The following is a 24,586-nucleotide window of genomic DNA, read 5'->3' on the forward strand; positions in this document are numbered from 1 at the left end:
AAAGTGTATAGTTCATTTTATAAATGAAGAAACTGATCCTCAGAGAAGTGAAATGAATTGTTCAAGGTCTTAGAGGTAACCAAATCAGAGCTTCAATTCAAACTCAGACCTTTTGACTCCAATCCAGAGTTCTTTCTACCACACCTTTGTTGATAAGAGATGTTTTCTAAAACAAATTAGGTTTAATTTTTTTAAATTTAAGTTTGCAAAGTAATGTTGACATTCCAAATCTATATAGATAAAAGATATCTTTATCTTTCAGAAGCTGTAAAGTTTTTTTGGCTTTTAGTTTTTAGGGGTTTTTTTAATTTTTTTTTGTTTTGTTTTACCAGGGCTTTTGGATTTAATTAAAATTAGTTCAAAATGGTCATGCAACGTTCTGCCCTGAGCTCACTCACCCAGATTAACACTGGCAACCACAAATGTATATAAGCTTAAATACTTCATCACATGGGATATTGAAGTTGGAACCAAGGTGAAGACTCAGAACTTTGGCAACAGATTAGAGATTCTTAGCCTATAAAAGGCTTGGGTAGTGGCATTGATAAATGAGGAACTGGGGGATAAGAAGTCTGTCTGCCTCTCTTCCCTCCCATTCCTCCTCCCCCACAAAGTTCTGTTGAGCAGAGTTGTTTCCTACTGTAATCTCATTAAAAAATATGTGTGTGTGTGTTATATGTAGCTATACATATATAATGCATTGTGTGTGTGTGTGCATAATTTTTTTTCAAGGTTTTTTGGGTGACTTTCTTGGCCTGTTATTTGGTAAAGCTCACATAGTTGATATTTAAGTCATAGAAGAAAACATTTGAGGGAATTCCTTATCTCCACTTTTTGTTTATATATCTAAGACCCATCTGTTCAAAACGTCCAGGGAACTCCCAGGAGACACTTCTTTTCCATTTTTGCATATTCTCTAAGGACCTGACTTGGCACCATTCTTAAAAGAGACAAAGGGTTGCACAAGACTTGTTGAGGATATACTCTCCCACAACTATTAATTTGAAGAAATTGTCCGGATTATGAGAAATGTTACTTGACACTGCAGTATATTTTTAGGTCAGATGCCTCAGAATTAATATTCATGGTTGGTGTATTGTTATTTGTAATATTGTTATATATTAATTCATAATATTATTATTGTTATAATACTGTTGCTTGTAATATTGTTATATATTGTGTCCTACTTCTTTGCAAGTTTCTTAAGGGCAGTCACAGTTTTATTTATATTTTTTTCATTTTGCAAATGATAAGATATTGCCTTCCTCAAACTTGTCAGCCATCAGGGTTTTTTCCCTCTTCAAAGCTTTAATGCCATTTTTATCCTTAACACTCTTTTGTTTTACATTCACTGTTTTATTGTCTTGAGTTAATAGTCTTATTTATCTGGCTAGATAGATAAATAATTCTTGTTCCTGTAAGTAGATTGAAAGCTCAATGAAGACATTAATTGTGTCTTAATTAATTGTGAACCTTGTATTTCCAAGAGCACCAAATGTAGTACCTTACACAGAGTAAAAATATAGTAAATTATTGTTAATTGATTCATATTGGAACAAGAAGGTAAACGGATTTCATTCCCTGGCCATTTGTGTTCATGAAGTAAAAATCAGCCAACCTTGTGAAAGTATTTGTTTTTTCTTCATATATGCCTTAGTGTAAGAGGAATAACCACGTTAAGTCAGTGTTCTATAGTAGAAAAAAAACACTAGACATAATGAGGAGACGCGTTCAAATCATTGTTGTCACACATCCCCAATGGGACCAGCTGTAAATCTCTGAACTGCCTTATGCTTTATTTTCCTCATCTGCAAAATGTGAGCAATATACTTGTATTGTCTACCTCAGAGAATTGTTATAAGGCTAAAGAAATGCTTATTGTTATGATTAGGGACTTGGAAAATATTGTTCATTATTTTTATGCCATCATCAATGGAGATGAGAAGTCCCTCCAACTTAATCAATTGTCTTTGAAGATGTCTGTGACTAAAACATTCACCTACCTTCAACCAACCTGGTGATGATGAGTCTTCCAAACTTAGCCAGGCTGTCTGTCTTCAGACAACAGACACATATAGTCCAACACAAGTCTTCAATGTACTATGAACTCTCAAAGTGGGGCTCTAACCATGAAATATGTTAGCTCTAATATCAACTTAGACTTCAGTTTCAGGGGTGCATTCTTAGCTAAGAAGAAGGTTGGGGGCCAGATTTGGGGAATGGGGAGGGAGAAGGAAGGGAAAACAGAGAAGTTATGTAATGACAGGTGAAATACTATCATTAAGAACTTGAAGGGACTGTTCAGTACTTTTAGTGTACTAGAACTTTGTGTATCCAATATTATTTGAAGTAAGTGCTGTGGTTGGGAAGTGAGTTCATAGTAAAGAGAATTTTTTTTGTTGTTGTAATGGTATTTGTTGTAACAGGATTTGGCCTGTACTATTCCTTTGAACAAAATTGATTATATTCTTAGATTCATTAATGTTTAAGTGGGTTTACTATGGCAACACTATCTGATATCATTTGTTGTTTTTTATTCTTTCCTTATGTGAAACAATTGCAAAAGGCTACAGCTGGAGAGCGTGGCTTATATCAAGTGACTATTAATCTCGATTTTATTTTTATAAGTAATGTTAGCTTCTTCGATGTCATATCAGCAGGATTTTGCTAAATCATTTTCTGTTTGTTTTATGAACTGTAATCACAATGAGTCTTTTGTTAAGAGAGTTAGTTTAGGAAATGGAGAGAGAACCGTAAGTTCATATCAACTAGGAAACAAAGATGTCATTTGGAGTTATTATTTGGTAAGGTTCCATGTGGAGGACGACTGTTATCCACATAATTGGTTTTTCAGTGTTTGTAATCTCACTTCTTGTACTCTGGACCAGACTTCCCCCCTCCCCTTTAAACACAGCTATGTCATTATATTCACTCTGACCATGACAAACTCTGTTTAGGAAATGAACTCTTTTTCAAGGACTGTTGTTCCATGAAGAACATGCAATTTATCCCATGTGTTTGTGCTTCAATATAAAGGAAGGAAAAAATGTTATTATTGTTTATGTTTGGAATAATGTTAGAGGAAAAACGAAGGAGGGGATAACTTTCAAATACAGCTTAAAAACTGAGTAAATAGATTAATTCAGAAGAAATGTCAAATGTTCTTTACCGTGCTCTAAGGGATTTTACCAGAGGCTTCCAACATTCTTTAACTGATTCCTAATATGGAAAGTCTGCATGGTTACAGGCTAGGTATTGTTGGTAGAGCCATGTGGAAGGGAGATTTTTCCTCCTATGGGAGACAAGCCCTTCTGAGTTGCCCTTGTATTCCTGCAAAAACATCCCATTGAAATGAGGAGAGAATCTAGTTTCAATTTCTCTGCATCCTTTCTCCCCCCTTTTCCTCCCTCCCTCTTCCTCCCTTCTCTCTCTCTCTCTCTCTCTCTCTCTCTCTCTCTCTCTCTCTCTCACACACACACACACACACACACACACACACACACACACACACACACACACATACACACACACACGCACACACATGCACACTCTCTCTCTCTGTCTCTCTCTGTCTCTGTCTCTCTCTCTTTCTCACTCAGTGACACAGCTTGCCACCTTTCTGAAGTGACAAGAGCTTCTCAATGGTCAAGTGAAACGATTCCATCTTTTTTCCCCATTCTGATCCCAAGATTCATGGTAGTGGAAGTCTCTGGCAGCAGAAGATGTCGTGGGAGCCATAGCAGCTCCAGCTGGGCTTTTTCTCAGACACTTGAGATGCAGTTTCAGGACCATCTCATTTTTCACAAAAAATATTAAAATCAGACTTAAGTTTCTACTTGAAGAATAACGGGATCCAATTAGAAAGAACAGCAGAGGTGCTCCTGAATTTAGTTCATGGGTAAGCAGCATGTGTGCATGTGTATCACCTTTACTTTTGTAATAGATTCTTAGGAGGGTGCCTCAGATGGACAGGTAACTCTTCTGGCATTAGTTAAACTCTTTGAGATGAAGATTTGGGGGGGGACAAAGAAATGTTTGCCACTGCGATTGCTTAATTATCATGTATGCCCTGGTCAGGTCAGGATAGCTAACCAGCTTTTATTTTTAGATTGTTTTTAAGTCAGTGTGGTAGGAGGCTGGAAATGAGCAGACTGTAACATATGAAGCAGGGGTGTATATAATTGGCTTGAATGTTGCTAAAAGACTTTGAATAAATGTTATTTTCCAGTCCAGGATATGATCATGTTTATTTTACTCAAGTTCATGGACACTGTGAATTGTCATAGCTCCAAGTCAAAGAGTAATAATTAGGATTGTTGGAAAATAAATCAGGTATTTAAAAATGATGATGTACACACGCTCTCTTTTATAAAAGAGTCAAACTTTAAGTTTCTGGATTTTTTAGCATTAGATTAACTGTGTTTGCTTTTGTGTTGATTGGTAATATGAATGTTAAAAAGGTTCTATCCTGTTCTCTGCTTTAACTACCTGTGAGTCCCTGTGTCTCAGTTTCCCCATTTGCAAAATGAAGGGCTTAGACTAGATGATTTCCAGGTATATGAATAAATCTTACCTTCTATGATTTTAATTTAACAGAAATCACTTGTAACAGAGAAGGCAAAATCATCAGCTGTTAGTCTCTGTCATTGAGAAGTATGCAATGCTAACAAATGTTTCTATTTTCTAAACACCATGCATTTTATGGACTATTTTTTCCCTTCTGCCCATCTTTTAAAAAAAAATGTGCAATTTAATATGTGGATTTGATTTGGGGGCCAGCTAGAGAATCTCCATTTAATCTTGTGGAACTCAAAAACAAAAGACTCATTTTCTTTAAGATTTCTCTCTGAAGGCTTCCTAATGTGTATTTTTATTCTTTTGCTATGTACTTCATTTGAAAGCCTACTTCCTGAAAAGGAAGAATGGATATTAAACACATTTTTAATAGTTTAAGGCCAGTTTATTTGAACCCTTAATGTAGTTCAGCGCTGAGCTTGGTAGTATATAGTTTTGTTGATTTTTTAGTGGCCATGTCTTGGAAGGAAAACCATTACCAATTGCTCATAGCCGATAATTAGATGTGCAGAAGTTTTTTACATGTTATACCATTGTCTCTAGTACTTATTTTCTCTCTAACCTCCTAATGCTTTACTAAATCACTCATTTTCTCTGCTTTTGCTGGCAGTTTTGCCCATATGGAAAAGGGAAAGGATACACACAGCTCTGCCTTTCTCCTAGTCAGGCTATGCTAATAGGGTTGGAAGTTTAAATTGTGCCATAGTGCTGAGTTCTTCATGAGACTCCAAGTGGCACACTAAAAATTCTTTTGAGAGAGAATTGACATATGATGTACCAAAACAAAGGAAATAGCCCACCCAGGTCTGTGATTGCCCAGAATTATTCAAGAACTTTGCTTATAAAAAAGATTTTTAAAAAATCAGTCCATGAAAGGCTCTATTATTCAATGACTGTGAAACTATGACTGTAGGAACTTCTATTGATTTGCAAATATGAAAAAAATCAATAATGAACTACGTTGTATTTCACTTTGTAAGACTTTTATTTGTTATCTCATTTGAATCAAGAAGAAAATAGTCAACAAAACTTGTTTTATTTAGTTTATTAATATATAATGTATTAAGACCTGTAATTTCATAATTGTAAACAATGGTTTTCCAGAATTGGTATAACAACAACAACAACAACAAAAAAAAAACCTGAACCTAGCGTAGAGATGAACCTTTTCAAACAGGCTAATATTCTTTTGTCTCTGCTTTAAAAAATCCCGAGTTACCTTTAAGATTCAGCTTAATTATTAACTTATACATTAAGAAATTTCTGGCTTCCCTAGCTGTTAGTGCCTCAAAATAAATGTATATCATATCTGTTTTATGACTATTTTGTATAGGCATATATATATGTGCCCCCCACAAAGCACATAAGCTCTTTAAAAGAAAGAATTCCTTGACTTTTGTCTTTGTACCCCTAATCTCTAGCACAGTTCCCAGCAAAGTAGGCACTGTATAAACAAATGTTGATTAATTGAATGATACATAAATAACAGATGTAGAGTCTATCACTATGCCTGTATTTCTAGCCTGTTAGAGTTTTCCACAGCTTATTTTCAAAATGACAATTAGCATGCATTTTTAGAGTAAGGGCAACTCGGTGGCTCAGTGGATAGAGCACTTTTAGTCATAGAGAACTCAATAACAGCCTTGCTGTTTTTAAACAGCTTGATTTGTTAGGAAGTTCTTCCTTAGAATGAGAAGGAATCATCCTACCTGTAATTTCCATCTATTGGTTTTAATTCTGCCCTCTGGAGTCATACAGAATAAACAATTTGTTTTTCACACAAATGTATTTCACACACTTGAGGACAGCTACCATTCTCTCCCTATATTTTTTCTGTTTCAGACAAAACATCACCTTTACTTTCCACTACTCCTTATCGTTTCCAGTCCTCCTTTGGTTCTACTGTTCATTAATGATATCCTTCTTAAAATGTGGCAGTGAAAGTAGAACATAGTGCTTCAGTTGTAATAACTATATTTTTCAGAGAAAAATATCTGGCTCAAATTTTTATTGTATTTTTGATAAAATTAGTACAGAAAGCAAAGTAACAGTGAGGTTCAGTAGGGGGCATAAGTAAAAGTACAAGGTATTTGCTATCTCTTTAAATATAAAAAGTTATACAGGTAGTATAAGGGAAAATACTCTAGAAAATACTCATTTGTTAGGCAGTTAGGTGATACAGAGGATATAATGTTGATTTTGCAATTAGGAAGACTGGTGTTCAAATCCTATCTCAGATACTTACTAGCTGTATGACACAAAGTCAGAATATCTCAGCTTTAGTTTCCCCATTTGTGAAGTGGAGATAATATTAGCAACTACCTCATGAGGTTTTTGTGAGGATAAAATATTTGTAAAGCTTTTTAAAAACCTTAAAGTACTATATAAATGCTAAGTAATATTATTATCATGGTTTCCCAGATTACTTTGTATTGTAAAGGCAACTCTTGCTTATATATGTTTATCAATCAATCAATCAATAAATAAATATTTGTTAAGTGTCTACTATGAGCTGGCACTATACTAAGTTGTAAGGTTGTAAAAAGAGGCAAAGTCTGTCTGGGCCATGAAGGAGCTTATGATCTAATGAGGTGAGAAAACATGCAAACAAATATAGGAGAAGCAAGCTATTTACTGGATAAATTGGGCATAATTAAAAGAGGGCAATGTGGTCGTATAGTTAGAATGCAAGTTACCTCTCTGAAATTCAACTTCTTCCCCGGCTTCCTTGGCTTCCTTCATGACTCAGCTAAAATCTCACCTTTTACTGAAAAGCTTTGCCATTTTCCCTTTAATGCTAACACTTTCCCTTTGTTGATCATCTCCAATTTATCATGCATGTAGTGTTTGTACATAGCTGTATGTTGCCTCCCTCATTAGATCATGAGCTCCTTGTGAACAGAGATTATCTTTGTATGCCCAATATTTAGCACAATGCCTATAATGTAGTAGATGCTTAATAAGTATTTTTTTGACTATTACACCAGAAATGTCTATCTCATAGGGTCGTTGTGAGGCTCAAATGAGTTAATGTATGTAAAGGGCTTTAGAAACTTTAAAATGTTATATCATTATCAGTTATTATCATTCATATTATTCTTCTAGGCTCTTCTAAGATTTATTGACTTTTTGTTTAGATTATTAGTTGAAGAAATAGAGTGTCCATATGGTATATGCTTCTTCGTCTCTAAAGATCATCAATTTGTTCTTGCATCTTTGAGATGTGTAATAGGGTCAAATGGAAAGAGAAAGGAACCTTATATTTAAAAATATATTTATCACAGTATTTTTTATTGTAGCAAAGAACTTTAAAAAATTGTGGCCGCTCATTAGTTGGGAAATAGTTGTAAAATTATGGATATAAATGTAATAGAATATCATTTTGCTAAAGCAAATGATGAGAGGAATGAATTCAGATAAACCTGCGAAGATTTGCATGAATGTGTGCAGAAGGAAATGAGCAGAAGCAGAATAATTAATACAATGATGGAAAACCAATATGAAAAACTTAAGAATGCAAAATCAGTGCAATGCCTAATGACAGCTCCATCAGACTGATGATGAAGCATGCTTTGTGCTTCTTGGCACACATTTTCAGTTACAGATAATGTATCAGTCTTTTTCACCCAATTATGTTTGTTACAGAGGAAGGCTTATTTGGGGAGTAGGGGAAAGGGCTGTGAAAGGGTAGTGAAAATGATTTGTTTTAAATAGAAGAGAAAGGAAAGAGTCAACAAAAAAAATTTAATAAAGAAAAGAGAGCAGATGGACCATTGCAAAGGGAACAAAAATAAGAACAGTGTCGGTACTATCAAATTAAATTATATGTGTGTGTGTGTGTATTACATATATATATGCATATATATATATATATATACACACACACATCTATGCTCATAATTTTTAAATTAAACTGTGCATAACAGAGCTTCAAAGGTCATTTATGATCTTTTTTTTTTCTGTTTAACAGTGGCGGGGCAAGGTGATGATCAGGGATGTTCACCCATTCCTATTCACCCTTCTACATACATCCTATGTTTAAAACATGAAAAGTAAACAGATTTTTCCTGTACCTAGAGGAAATTTTTTCATGTTTCTATGAAGGATACCAAGGGGGAAAAGAGATACAAAATTACTTCCTCAGGGTTTATACTTGGGGTAATGCAGGTTTTAGCAACACACATACTTGCTCTCAAGGAGTTTATATTCTATTGGTCAAAGGTAAACATTACAATTTGTTTTTTCTCTTCCTTTTCTTTTTATTATGAATTTAACAAACATTGATAAACATCTGTTCTTTGTATATAGGAAATGTTCCCCAGAGCCTGACAGAGTGCATATCACTTAATAAATGTTTGCTGAATTAAATTGAATAGATTTGAGTAGATCACTAATCCTTTTCCCCATAATCCTGCAGCATTTAGTTTTAAATATGCTTGATTTCATCTCAGCATTCACTTTCAAAAATCCTTGAGTGCTTACCTCATTGACATAGCAGACCAGTCTTCACAAGTACACTGTAGGTAAAAAAGATCCCCAACCTGATGGACATTTTCCTTGTCATGAGCATCTCTGACTTAGATAGGTTGATCCCCAGATAACAAGCACATAATCTGTCACTAGCCTCTTGTTCTTAACCAGTTCTAATTTGATGGGACCTTCCAGGGGTCAAATTCTGCAGGGATAGTCCTTGAAATTCTATCATCACCCCCACACTGTAATGACCTTGCTTTCAGGTCTCTTGTTATGATGTTGAAAGTTGAAGATGCCTAATGGCTGATTATCAGCTAAGTGAGGCAGTTAATGCTCTTTCACCAGCTATTGCTGTCATGTCCAAACTTGTTTTCCACACCTTCAGAGTCTTCTCCTCTGCAGGCCATTTTTTTAAACCTGTGCCAGGGTCATGTTAACCGTGGCTTTCATCATTTTGTTTCTTTATTCAGAAACTACCAGTGGCTCCTCGTTGTCTACATAATAAAGTTCAAATTCAATATTCTGCCATTTCATTCTGTTGGATTCAGATCTAGTTCAATGGCTGGACCGAAAAACTAGTCATTTACCATTCGGAGCCAGCTTGGAAAGATTTGGCCCAGTGCTAAATTACTTGAAATTATAAATATTTTTATAAATTACTGAAATAAAGGAAAAGATGGCATGATAATCAAACTTTCAGATGATAGAAACCTAAGAGGGATACTTAATAGGTTTGCTAACAAAGTTAGGATCCCCCAAAGCTCTTGAAAAGCTAGAATGTTGGGCCAAATCTAATGAAATGAATCTATTAGTTTAAATTTGGTCTTACTCCTGGCTTTAAAAACATCTATTTCACAATTATAAGATTCAATTAAACAATTGTAAGATAAAGTATGTACGATTGTTAGATCTTACGTACAAATTGTGAGATAAACAGTATGTAAGATAAAGAAGGCATGACTAGGACAATTTTTGTCTGAAGAAGATAGGGGGTTTAGTAAATTGTTGATGTTTGTCCTTCGTTCTCAAAGAGGACCATGACATCAGAAGATGATGCCATGACTTGCAAGTAAATAGATTAAGTGAGGCCCAGCTGTGTATGATCACCAGCCTCATTTTCTTCATTGGAGCCATCAGAGTGTAGTTGTCAGATATAGATCAGGTCAACTAGAGATGGCTCCTTAGTGAATCATATGAGTGTGATTTTGCAGCAAAACAAACACATTTTCCTTTGGCTGCTTTAGAAGCATAGTGTCTGGATTAAGGAGGTGACAGATCTGGTGCACTCTCACTTGTTTCAACCATAGTGGAATATTGTGCTCAATTCTGGGAACCAAATTTTAGAAAGGCCATTAATAAATTGTACAGTGTCCAGGGGAGGACATCTTAAATAGTGAAGGGCCTTGAGAATTTGTTAAATAAGTTTCAATTAAAAGAACTGGGAAAGGTAGCCAGAAAAAAATAAAAAACATAAAGAGGATAGAACAGCTGTCTCCAAGTATTTGAATGGCTGTTGTGTTGTTAGAAGTATGCTGGCACCCTGTGAGATTTGAAGATGAAATGAGACACCTGCAAGTCACCCAACAGTTAACATAGTGAGGTTTATTTAGCCTCTGAAGCAGTCAAAGAAAAATGTGTTTGTTTTGCTGTAATATTACCCTGATACTGAACTTGTAATTACCCTGTATCCTTATTGATTTTTGTTATTATTTAATAAGAATACAGTGGTAATTGGCTTCTATAGGCACAGCACCCCACCTTTAATATGGAAACACATCTAGTCATCAGAACAGGGTATAGTGACTTAATGCCATTCATGTATTCTTCAAGTTGGAATGGTTCAAGTCCAGCTGAATGAGACTTTTTATGACCTTAGATGACCAGGAATCAGCAGTAAGGGAGGCAGAGACCAATCAGGTCCCTGGGACAACTTTGTCACCTTTTAGGGAAAATTTATCACTTTTGGGGTGAGGGGAAAGAGAAAAGTAACCCTCCTAAATATTGGTCCTGTCAGACACATGAAATGGTATTTAAGCTTATTCTCTATGGCCCTAGGGGGCAGAACTAGAAATAATGCAAAAAGGTGCCAAAATGATAGATCTAGTATGGAGAAACTTCTTAAGAGTTAGAGGAGTTAAAAGTAGAATTGACTCCTGTGATATACTGGATTCCTCTTTACTGGGGATCTCCAAGCAAAGGCTGAATTACAGGTGATTCTATAGAGAGGGTTCCTGTTCAAGTATTCTTGATAGTCCTTTGAGGTCCATTTAAACTCAAAGACATTCAATGAACTGAAAGCTCATTTCACACTCATTTGTTTCTACTAAAAATGTAGTAGAGAGTGAAAAATATTTCATTTAATTGAGGTTTCTGGCTATTTGATTTCTAGTCAATCTAGGATTTGCTATATCTGTATTAGTTGTATTTTTCCATGCTTCAAATTTACTTTGTGATTCTGGTGTTTAGTATTTTGGGGTGACTCTGGAACTTAGAGTCAGAAGACCTTGGTTCTGTTTTTAATCTCTTCCTAGTTGTATAACCTTGGACAAGCCACTGTTGTTTTCGCTAAGCCTTTCTTCCCTCATATGTAAAATGAAGGAGTAGACTGAGTGATCTCCAAAACTGTACTCTTACATTTGATGAGCCTATGGGACAGTGCACTCTTAATTTGAAATAAAATATTTTATACTTCTTCTTGGGAAATTTCTGTATGTAAAATTAGAATTTTTGAGGGTTTTTTTGGCAATGAGATTTTAAATCTTTAATATATTTTTCAAAAAAAGAGTATATGTAGTGCTTTGTGATATATTCTTCTCTGCATATTACTCAGAGAACTTAACATTTCTGTGTACCAACACCCCAATAAAAATCCATTTCTATTATACTTTGTCATGATAGCAATAAGCACTAGGCCTATGATCTCATTCATATGGGAATTTCTGGAAGAGGAAATTCTCATTACCAGTGCAGGACGGCACCTTCCCTGAACTTATGTTTCTAGAGAGTTGTGGAAAACACTGAATGATTAAGTGACCTGGCCACTATGTATCAGAGCCAGGTCCATCTCTCACTAACCACTACACTATAACATTAGACTCTCTCTAACCTATCCCCAAATCTTTTCTCACAATCGGTAGTAGTGTATTGACAGTGACAGAATGTTCAGTTATTGTAAATGTCAGAACTTTCTTATGCCCAAAATGATTTTGCTTTTTCAACTTCATTTACATTTATCAATACTGAAACGAAGTTACAGATTTAGCTGGGTCCCAAATAGTGAAAACAATGAATCTTCCTGAAGTAGTCATTTTGTCAAATTTGCATTATTTCCATTGGGCTGGCTGGGACCAATTGCCACTTTTTACATAATTATAACTTTAAATAGTGTAAATTGGCATATATGTGAGCACTTCAGAGGATTCATTATTCATACTAATTACGACATAGCTATTCGTTCCAATTTCAGTGTCCTTTTTAAAACGTTATATTGGTGACTAAAATATACGAAAAGTAAAATATTAGATCACACTCATGTAATAATGCTTTAAAATGATTCAGTCTTTTTTAGGAAAAGCAGAAAAACAAAGAACTATGTTGGCCTGTGACCCAAATTCGAGGATGTTAGTAATAGCCTGAAGCACACCATAAGCTGTTCCTGATAGTGTCTGATTATGGAAATAATTTCACATCCTCTTTTTATCACTTTGTTGGCAATTGTGGAGGTAGTACCTCTGGAAGTGTTCCATCTTTTGTCTTATCTTCAGAGGTAGTACTAAGTAGTCTGGGTGCAAAGCCACTGTAACATGGGTTATCACCATTCTTGTCTACATTCATTGGCTTCTAGAGGGTCAGTTCACAACATTGACATAGTGCTAAGATAAGTATGAACTCTGTGTGCTTAAAAATATTGCTCTCATGAAAGCCAAGCAAGCATTTTATATCGAAAATGCTTCAAAAAAAAAAAAGGCATAGTGTGTGTGTGTGGTGTGTGTGTGTGTGTGTGTGTGTGTGTGTGTGTGTGTGTGTGTGTGTGCACTTTCTAGATACTGGAAAAGATTATACATCAGAAATTTGATAAATGTTTGCTTCAGTTCCAGTTTATCAGGGTGTCATATGAAGTAGAATAAGCTAAGTATTGCATAAATAGATTGACAATTCAGTACTGAGATTCTTTCTCCTCTTTGGTGTTAATTATTTTTGCTCTCTACCAGGTTCCTGTATTCACTAGTTGAACCACACTTGTTGCTGTTTTTTTTAATGAAAACAATAAACTTACTTTTGGAAATTTTTCCAGATACTTAAAGGGTGACTTAAAAAAAAGTCTCTTCATTTAATCATTAACTTTTTTCTTTTTCTTTTTTGTTGGGGGGTGGGGTGGGGTGGGTGAGACAATTGGGATTAAATGACTTGCCCAGGGTCACAGAGCTAGTAAGTGTCAAGTGTTAAGGCCGGATTTGAACTCAGGTCTTCCTGGCTCCAGGGTGCTTGCTCTAACCGTTGAACTACCTAGCTGCCCCTATCATTAACCTTTCTATTTATATCACTTTCATTTGTTATTTCATATCAGCTCATTTAATTCTTCCAAGCTTCTCTGAATTCTTCCTACTCATAATTTCTTATGGCACATCAATATTTTACTGCATTCACATACCACAATTTGTTCAGCCATTCCCTAAGCAAAGGTTGTCTCCTTTCTTACCAGTTACTTGTACTACAAACATTTCTGCAATAAATACTTCAGTGTGTATGAGACCTTTCTTCCAGTCTTTGAAGTCAAAGATCTACTCGCGGTATATGATGTAGTAGTGGATACTCTATGTCAAATAGCTATTTGACCAAACCATCATTAAGTTGACTTCTATTATTGTTACATAGCAAACAAGAGACGAACCCAACTGATCACAGAGTGGGGTCTGTGTGTGTGTGTGTAATGATTTAGAGTCATGATAACCTGGTTTTCGTTACATTATAGGTCCATATTCAACATGACTTTGAAAAAATTATATTTGAATGAATGAACATCAAAGCGTTTATTGATCTTTTATTATTGCCAAGCACTGTGCTTAGTTCTAAGGATACAAATTTTAAAAAATGAGACTGTTCCTCTTCTCAGACTTCACATCCTAATGGAGAGGGGTCCAGGGAAAGAACAGCTACAAAGAGTCCTGCTGCAAGGGGAATGGTAAAGTCCAAGGGTCCTTAGGGTACACTGACATGGAAAATGTCAATGTGTATAGAGGCCAATGGTAGAGCAGATGGTCAGTACTGATGATGACTCATGAAACCAAAGACTTTAGTGATGGGCAAATTGGTCAGGATCCATTTTATCGTGAGTATAAAGTGAAGAACCAGGGTAAACTGCCTTTTTTTATTTGAAAGGCTGAGATTTTCTGCATAGTCATAGATGTCAGAAAACAACCCAATGCAGTATTTTGCGATGTTACTTGACATAGTCTATATGTGATTCAATTTTTGTTGGCTCAACAAGCATCCAGTGCTGTGAGACAATCACTAAATGATATGGTTATTTAAAATTCTCCTTTAGAAAGAAAATAAACCATCACATCACTAAGATCTTAGTGACTCAGTGGCACATTAGAGACTGACATCCTCAACTTCTTAAAGTCTAATATTTAATCCAGTTTGTAAATAGATTTTAAAATGTATTAGAACTGAATATTGGCCCCACCTATTTTTATGTGTTAGCTACTTTCTTTGAAAACAAGCCGCATATTATATCCAACATTCAGTCTCCATTCAGTTATCTACAAGCTCTCTTTTGAGGTGAAGGTGTAATCACCTGTCCAATTTTAGCTATGAATCTGGGGTCAGAACCTGACTCATATACTTAATGGCTACATGGCCACAGGAAGTTCACTTAACCTCTGCAAATCTGTAAAATTCTATTACTTATCTAAGAGGTATGATGATAGAAATGTTTTTTATTCCACAAGGGATTTTACCAATGGTAGTTATCAATATTAAAACAGTAAAGGCATCTAAGAATTGTAAAGTAACTCAAAGACCATCTTGCCCAGAGATCTTTAAATCTTTCTTGTGTCATAGAAGGCTTTGGTTATCTAGTGAAACCTATGGACTCTTCAGAATCATGTTTTTAAATGAATAAAATAAAATAAATAACTATAAAGAAAACCAATTACATTGGTATACCAGTATCAAAATATTTAGGAAACAAATTCACAAACCTAGGGTGAAGAACCCCTGATCCCTTCCAATTTGTACTGATGGAAGGTAGAATTGGAACTGAGTCCTGAAGGAAGCCAGGAAAACGAAAGCAGAAATGTGGGAGGAAGACATTACCGACATTTATTATTCACTCGTTTTTTAGTCATTTCTGACTCTTAGTGACTCTATTCGGGATTTTCTTGGCAAAGATATTGGATCACTTTGCCATTTCCCTCTCCAGCTTATTTGACAGATAAGGAAACCGAATCAAACATGATTAAGTGACATGGCCAGGGTCACACAGCTAGGAAGTATCTGAGGCTGGATTTGAATTTGGGTCTTCCTGACTCCAGACCCAGCACCCTATCTGCTGTGCCACCAGCAGCTTCTAAGTCATTTCTGTAGGTTTGCAGCAGGATTCAAATATAGATTTTGCCAAATCCAAGACCAGGACTCCATACCCTATTCATACCATTTGATCTCATTTAGTTTTAACTTCCGTCCCTGCAGAGAAATGCATATATTTAGCATGGATTTTCGTGTCTTATAAATATTGCACATTTTCAAAGAAATTTCCATTCATAATTTTGTTGACTCCCTAAACCATTCCTTTTCCATCATAAAACTTCTAGTCAATGTTTGCTATTGAATGTTGCTTAGATAGACAAGGGGGGAAAGCTATTTATTTATGACATATTTTCCTTAGGGGGATATATACATATATATACAAACATGTATAAATACATACGTTTGTATGTTCCCCTTAATAGGCATATGAGTGAGTGAATTTTTAGATTTGATGTTTATCCCTGTTTTCTTCATCAGTTGATATGGGGAAAGAAACTCATTAGAAAATGAAGGGTAAAATGTAAACAATAAATTGATCACTATTGGACTTAAGTAGAAACTTGAAGAGTGAAAAAAAATATATAATAAAATAAGTAACTTCAATAAAAGTTGATTGATTCTATCCCTTCCCCTCCCCTGCAAAACTGGTTTGGACTTGGTAGAAGGATACCAAGCAAATATGTTCCCCTTGTGGTGAAAGATACTGTGCTTGAAAACAGCGGGTTTTCCAGGAGCCTGACTGCTTAAATACTTCCTCACAAGGAAATTTGGGTTGGAAAAAAATGTAGATGTAGATAACCTAAATTTGAAAAGCACAACATGACAAAATATTATGAACTAAAACTTCATAAGCAGGACCTTCTGAATCTACTCCCAGTTGAATGGGATGCTGAGTATATAAATAAAGCCTTGGGTGGTAAAGGCATCTTCATATTTCATCACTCTTCTCCTAGAAATAGTACTCTGGCAAATTCCCTAAAATAGGCTGTAGAAATAACAGGCTTTAAAAATGTCGAGCTATTCGTACTAAACCAACTTTCTAGGGGCAAGTAGATAGAATGAACTTTTATGACTGCGGCAAACTGGATGTTTTCTATTTGTTGTTCTTTATTTCTGTAGTCGTTCATGTTTGACAAGAAACTGTACCGTATGTGTGTAGGAATGGCCAAAAAGGTCAGCTCATCTTTTTCCTATTGAGTACAGATGCCCTCTCTTGTTTTGATTATTGATACCAGCAACCGTCTGAAGGCTGTCTTGGTGTTCAGAGAACCATAGAATGTCAGAGCTGAAGGGTATTTGAAAGGTCATCTAGTTTATCCCCTTCATTTTACAGATGAGAGAATGGAATCCTGCAGGTAAAGTCAGCAAGCCAGGGGAAGAAAGTGGGAGCCAAATCCAGGTCACTCACTCACAGTCCAGACGTTGTTTTTGACAGTGCTTCACAAATGGCATGATGACATGAAGCCTTTTGCTCCAAACGGATCAGTTCCTTTCCTTATAGGTATAGTTTTGGCTGATCTCTTTGTAGCAGCTGTTTCCCAGCCTTCCACAGTTATGGTATGTTGGGCTTCTGTGGATCCCTAAAGTATTTCTTCTTGTTTTCCCTGCTTGCAATTACTCCTCATTAATGCAGAGTGAAACAGCTGTCTGGGGAGGCTGCATTTTTCACATAGTTGTTCAGGGGTGAATATCATTTCTTTGCTGGTAGCCTGGTTACATTCTAAGACATGGTTATCAGGCGTCTTGTCTTTAAACTTTATGTCAATGAGGGCTGATAGAAGACATTGTTAGAAAAGAGTTTTAGAAACTTGATGTTTTGAGTGATGAGACCAAGTTTCATAGCTACATAAGAGTTCTAAGGAACAGGGGCATTAAAACAAAGCCTCATTGGTATTGCGTTTAGGTATCCTGGGGAGGTAGGTGCCTCAATGGATAGAGCACTGGACTTGGAATCAGAAAGACTCATCCAACCTCATATAGTTACTTGTTATGTGGGCCTGGGCAAGTCACTTAACCCTGTTTGCATTAGTTCCTCATCTGCAAAATGATGTGAAGAAGGAAATAGAAATCCACTTCAGTATCATTGCCAAGAAAACCCCAAAAAGAGGTCACAAAGAGTCAGACGTGAAGGAACAGATGACAAATTAAGTAGCCTGCCTTTCTAATTCAATTTTCAACTTGGTTGGTCCATTATTGAATAGTGGGCTTCCCAAGTAGTGAATTTAATTAAAATGTATTTCTAAGGAAAAGTTTATTTCTCTTGGTGTAGGCTGGTGCATAATTTTGGTTTTCTTTTGGCTTGTTATCAGTGTGTGAATTTTAAAAAAAAGCCAATTACTTTGTAAAAGGCAGTGTGGTATGGTAGATTCACAGTCTGCCTCAGGGTCAGGAAAACCTGGATTCTAGCTCTGACATTCTTTGGCTTTGTAAGTCACTTAAGTTTGCAGTGCCTTAGGTAAATATTTAAGTCTGTAAGTTGCAGAGGACTTGCTGATTGGTAGATAAAATTTCCTCCTGGGTAGTTTCCAATGCCAGTGAAATCATACATGAGAGAGGAGAGGAGGAAAGGGCAAGAAGAGGTAGAATCAGTCCACAAAGTTTTGTTGAATCTGCAAAGCATTATCTAACTGAACCACTTTTGATTTTTGGTATATCTGAGGCACAAGTAGTCATCCAAGTACATCAATATTTGTGTGATACTCTTTCTCCATAATTTTTAATATGGCTTGCCTCCTATTGAATTGGTAGCTTCCAGTTATATGAAAATGAATTCTTACATTAGCTTATAAAAGTCTAGTCAAATGTCAAAAGTCGAATGTCAAACAGTACTTGGCAGATCCTTTGATAGAGAGGAAAGGGGGAAAGAACTTTGGACTTGGAAGCAAAACTTGGGCTTAAGTAACAGTCTTATCACTTTTTAATCTTTTGATCTATTAATAAGTCATTTAACCTTTCTTTACCTCATTTGTAAAATGGGGATAATAATATACTACTTGCTCATGGTGTTGTCAAGATAAAATGAGATAATGCATCTAAAGGGCTTTGTAACCATAAAATGCTATTTAACTGTAAGTTATAAATGGTTATATAGAAAAGATTGAATAAAATTGGCCTGTTACATTTCTCTGCTTAATTCAATAGGGAATGAGTCAGACAAAATCATTTATTAAGACCTTATCTATTGTATGATCTTAGAATTTATTTCAAAGGTGGGTGAGCTTCTCAGGGTGGCTAAAGTTGTTTATAATTGCTACTTTCCCTTTTAGCCAGTGGGTGTCAGAAGATAATGGAACTAGAACTGTCTTTTCACTGGATTTAGATCTGATAGAAGGAACAGTAATGCTAAAATTGTGAATAGACATTTATTAAGCTTATATTCTTTGCCTGGCACATTGTTTGGCATTAGGGATATAAATACAAAGGCTGAAATAGTCCTTAATTACAAGGAGCTCACATAATTCCAAAAGAAAAATATCAAGGAGTTATATATATTTATATATATATATATATATATATATATATACTTTATATATATATATATTTATATATATGTGTGTGTGTGTGTGTATATATATATATTTATATATATACAGAAAGAGAGAGATACATACATAGATAAATGTAAGTATGTATATATGTATATATAAAAGATATATGTGCATATATACATATACAGTGCTATGTATATATACATACATGCATATTTACACATATATGTTATATAGGTACATTATATTATATGTGTATATACAGAATAAATATAAAGATAATAAATTCTAATTAATACAAGGTAATTAAATACAAATTAATACAAGGTAAATTAAATAGTTTGAAAAGAGGACACTATCCATTGAGAGGATCAGGAAAGGCTTCATGTATGAAATGCTGCTTGAAAGAAAGAGTAGGATTCTATGAGGCAGAATTGAGGTGGGGGGAAGGGTGCATTCTAGTCACCAGAGACAGTCAATGTAAAGACATAGATGGGAGCTGAAGTTCCATGTGTGAGGATCACAGGCCAGACTCATTTGAAAGGACAGATTATGTGAGGGAGAGTACTGTACAATGAGACGAGAGAGTGATTGGTACAAAGCTGTGTAGGGCTCTAAAAGCTAAAGAGATGAGTTTATATTGTATCCTAGGGGTACAGAATTTAGTTAGTGAGGTGAGGTCACATCTGCACTTAAGGAAAATCACTTTGCCAGCAATGTGGAACATAAACTGAAACTGAGAGAGACTTAAGGCAGGGAGAACAATTGGGAGGCTGTTGCTGTAATTTCGGCAAGAGGTGACGAGGTGAGGGTTATATGAGGAGAAAGAAGCAGATGGTATGGAGCAGAAAGGGAGAGATGGTATGGAGATAGAAATTGGAAGATAAGTGATAAAATGAGGGGAGGGAGGGAAAAAATGCTGAGAGAAGAATGACTGAGATTATAAATCTGAAAGACTAAAAGAATCATGGTGAGTTCAACAGAAATGGAGAAGTTTGGAAGAGGGATGGATATGGGGCAAATGATATATATAGTTATGTTTTGGATATGTTGAGTTCAGGGTATCCCGTTGAAAATGTCCAATAAGCTTTTTGGTGATGTGGGATTGAAGCTGAGAAGAGACATTAGGACTGGCAATATAGATGTACATGAGTCATCTGCAAAGAGATGTTAATTAAGCCCATGGAAATTGATGGCTTCATTGCAAAGAACAGAGAGCGAGAGAGAGAGAGAGAGAGAGAGAGAGAGAGAGAGAGAGAGAGAGAGGAGGGCCTAGGACAGAGCCCTGGGAGAATAGTCATAACTGAAGGCATGATATGTTCAATGATGGGCAAAGAAGACTGAGAAGGAGCTGTCAGACTGTAGGAGGAAAACCAGGAAAGAGTACTGTTACAAAATTCCAGAGAGGAGAGAATATTCAGGAAAAGAGGGTAGTCCAGAGTGACACATGCAGCAGAAAGGTCAAGGAGTATGGGAACTAAGAAAAGACCATCAGATTTGGCCATTAGGAGATCACTGATAGCTTTCCAGAGAGCAGTTTTACTTGAGTCATGAAAATGAAAGGTAGACAACAAAAGTGAAGGCAATGAATATAGGCAGCAATTTCTAGGATTTTGGCAGAGAAGAGGAGAAAGAGGGGATGGTGACTTGAAGGGTGGAGGGAGGTAATGAAAAGGTTTTTTTGTTTTGTTTTGTTTAGGCATGGGGACTATTGAGCATAGGCAGTAAGGAAGAAACCAGGGGATAGGGAAATGGTTAAATATATGAAAGCAGAGAGAAATATTGAGGAGACAATCTGCTGGAAAAGATGGGAGGGAAAAGGATCACAAACTAATGGAGGAGCTGGCTTTGACACGGAGAAGGGTCATTTTGTTATGAGATACTGGAAGAAAGGAGATATTAGGAGATGAAGTCAAGGGTTTTGAGATGAAGAGGGAGCTTAATGAAAATGGTTTCAATTTTCTCAAGATAGTAGCTGAGTGAATGAGGGGGTAGGGCAAAACAGGAAGGGATGAGAAACTACTTTTTTGCCATCTCTTTTGGCAGTTAATATAAGAAAATTGTAGGTAAGGTTTTCCCATTTAAACATACTACCTAATTCCGCAGTCAGCTTTCTTGCTTTTCCTCTTACAGGTTGCAGGAATAGTGACAATTTAGCTATTCCAAGGTGCACATGGCATTTCCATGAATTAGGAAAGAGGCACATGTGTAGCTGTATTCCTTCTTGATTACAGATCTCCCCAAGAATGCCCACTTCCTAGAGTTATCTCACGCAGTATTGCTGGGTGAACTCTTGATAGTTCAGGGGAAGGCTGGCCAGGTGAATGTTGGCTGGTTATCCACAGCATGCAGGGTTTCCTCTTCAGGAGGAAGCAAGGATTAGTTGTTGCTATTGCAGATTTCTTTCTTTGGGATGAAAGTGAGTGGCAGCATGATGTATTGGAAAGAACACTCAACTGGAAGTGACAGGACCTGGATTTGCATCTGTCCTTTATTACTAATTATGTGACCTTAGGCAGTATTTCTTTGAACTTCAGTTTCCTCATCTGTAAAATGAGAGGGGTTACACTAGATGCTCTCATGTCTGTGATTCTATACTTAGAGACGCTATGTGGGTGAGAACATATCTATTTTCAGGTGCGCATAAAAATGTTTGCTTTGACTGCCACTGGGGATTACTTTGGCTTTGAATGTACACGTACAAATTTTCAGTTAAAATCAGGTGGTTAGTGACAGAAATGTGCGGCAAGTTACTGTTACCAAAGTCATTAACATTTTAAGTACTGTAAACGGAAATCATTCCATCTTCACAAAACAATTTGCATCTAACACACATGGGCATTGTCACTATCTGTCTCCCATGCTTAGAATAATCTCCCTTCTCATCCCTGCCTCCTGGCTTTCCTAATTTCCTTCAAATCCCAACTAAAATCCCACTTCCTATAAGAAGACTTCCCCAATCCCTGCTAATTCTAGTTCTTTTTTTCTGTGGATTGTTTTCAGTTTATCCTGCATGTAGCTCATTTGGATACAGTTGTTTGCATATTATCTCCCCCATTAGCTGTGAGCTCCTTAAGAACAGAGCCTGCCTTTTGCTTTACTTTTTATTCTCAGTGCTTAGCACTGTGCCTGGCACATAGTAGGTGCTTGAGAAAAGTTTATTGACTGACTGACCTGCAATAGATTTGTCTCTAGACCCTTAGACATCAGCTACTTTCTGATAACTTTTTCAAGTAATTTCATGTTTCAAAAAAATAGTATAGCAATAGAATAGGCTATTCTCCATACCCAATTTACCCATGAATGGAAATAGACATGGTTTGGGGATTTTAAAGAAAACCTATTTAGACCTTGCCTCATTACTTGCCACCACAGCCTTCTAAGATAGGTAGGTCTTCCTATCATTGCATCTGCCTAATGGAGAGTGGTCAGCCAGTCGATAAACATTTATTAAAAACTTACCACGTGCTAGGCACTGTGCCTAGCACGTGGGATACCAAAAAGAGGGAATAGATAGCGTGAAAGACTTCATCTTGTACAACCGTAGCAAAGATTTAATGCAACAATAGCAAAGCAGCCTAGGACCAAGGCTTTCTGTTCCTCAGCCCCAGTAACTGGTTTCATTTCATTTGCAGCAGTCATTTGTAAATGCAATACTCTGTGACAGGACCATATCCCTGTGGAATATCAGACATGCTGAAACATTTTAGCGTGCATTCTTTTATTAACTGAGAGCAGTTCCAGTCACCTCACTCTATAAGACATACAATCAAGGTGACTTTCATGTCATTAATAATAGCTAGCATTTTTATAGAGCTTTACCATTTCTAAAGGGCTTTGCATGTGACCTCCTATGATATTTAGATTAACCTTAAAGTAGGTGCTATTATTATTTGTATATTACAGATTGAGGAAACTGATACAAAGAATGACTGAGGGGCAGTTAGGTTGCACAGTGGATAGAGCACCAGCCCTGAAGTCAGGAGAACCTGAGTTCAAATCTGGCCTCAGACCAAACACTTGAAACTTACTAGCTGTGTGACTCTGGGCAAGTCACTTAACCCCAATTGCCTTAAAAAAAAAAAAGATGATTGACTTGCCAGGAATCACAAAATATCTGGGGTTGGATTTGAACTTAAGCCTTTTCTGATTCCATGTCCTCAGCTCTATCCACTTTGCCACCTAACTTAGTCCTATTGCATGTGTAAAATTATCTATCTCCCTTACCTCACAGTATAAAGATATGAATAGTGAAGGTATAGATAGACAGTTATATACATTAATTGGCAATTTTCCTTAGTGAATTCTAATAAGCCCATAATTTATTAGACAGTATTACCTAACTTTTTCAGTACTATCTTGGGTCATATGTATGTTAGCTTCTTTGATTACTATAGAATTATCACAGGAAAAGAAGAGTGAATTGAAATTCTTTGAGATGAAGACTATCTGAAAATAAAGAAAAGATGTATTCCACATTGCTAAAGTTAACTCCAAGTGAAAATAAACTTAAAAAAAAATCTCTGTCATGTTTTTCTTCCAGATAAAAAAAAAGAGATGAACATGTTTGTTAAAGTAGGTGAACCATGTAACACTTCATATTTTTCTGCTTGATCTACAGGGTGATTTTACTTGGAACAGCATGTCAGGGCGCAGTGTTCGGCTGAAGTCAGTTCCCATACAAAGCCTCTCAGAGCTGGAGCGTGCCCGATTGCAGGAAGTGGCTTTTTATCAGCTGCAGCAGGACTGCGACCTCAGCTGTCAGATTACCATTCCCAAAGGTAAGGGCTCTGTCCGCCATTTCACTGTGGAATGTTGAAAGTTAAACATCTGCTTTGGCAAACCGCAGAGCACATATTTATTTCAAACCTTCTATTAACACAGGAAGAAAAGTACAGTGTCTCAGTCATTGGCTGGCATTAGGTTATATTTTGACATTTGTGTTTGGACCTCAGCTTGCATGTCAGCTAATATGTTTATTGAAAGGGAAAGGTCAACTTATACAGAGTTCAAGAGAAAAGTCATCTAACACTACATCTACATGACACCAAGATAACCAGGTGGAAAGTGAAGAATTCAGTCAAACCTGTTATTCAGCATCATATAGATTGAAAGGAAAAGCTAGGTCACTTAACTGAACCCATCCCTACATGCTCCCTTCCTCAAATATGGCAAATTAGTCTCAATACTATCATTAAGAGCTGAACGTTTAGAGTAGACACAGATATGGGTTTCTGCTGATTATGTTTCACATTATTTTTTGCGGTTATGAAGTATTTATTTTAATGGCTTTCAAGCCTCTATATCTAAGCTCAAATACTTATTAATAATTCTAAAACGGCATGTGTCATTTGCACTGCATCACCATGTACCCAGCAAGTTGATTTGTGACTGAAAGGGTAATTATGGACCTTATACAAATAAATAAACCAGGCATGAGAATAAGTGTCAGCTTATGTGTGAAATTTCAAAGAAATCTAAGGAAAATTCAGGTAAGAGGGACTACTTAAGGGTTG

General features: G+C 36.2%; 1 protein-coding gene across 4 annotated transcripts in view; it reads left to right on the top strand.

Moving 5' to 3' along the window:
* The window catches only part of ARHGAP6 (Rho GTPase activating protein 6), a 672,203-nt gene that overhangs the window by 530,004 nt on the left and 117,613 nt on the right, over positions 1-24,586 (top strand). For 3 of the 4 annotated variants that reach the window (XM_021006211.2, XM_078146111.1, XM_021006212.2), the window contains one exon: positions 23,692-23,851. In XM_021006211.2, the coding sequence (XP_020861870.1) occupies positions 23,692-23,851 (160 nt within the window). Of the gene's footprint in view, positions 1-3,448; positions 3,899-23,691; positions 23,852-24,586 lie in introns of those variants that run through there. The other variant, XM_021006213.2, reaches the window with a different exon arrangement.

The sequence above is a fragment of the Phascolarctos cinereus genome, unplaced genomic scaffold (genome assembly GCF_003287225.1).
Source record: "Phascolarctos cinereus isolate Bilbo 61053 unplaced genomic scaffold, phaCin_HiC Scaffold_726;HRSCAF=1367, whole genome shotgun sequence".
Taxonomy (NCBI): domain Eukaryota; kingdom Metazoa; phylum Chordata; class Mammalia; order Diprotodontia; family Phascolarctidae; genus Phascolarctos; species Phascolarctos cinereus.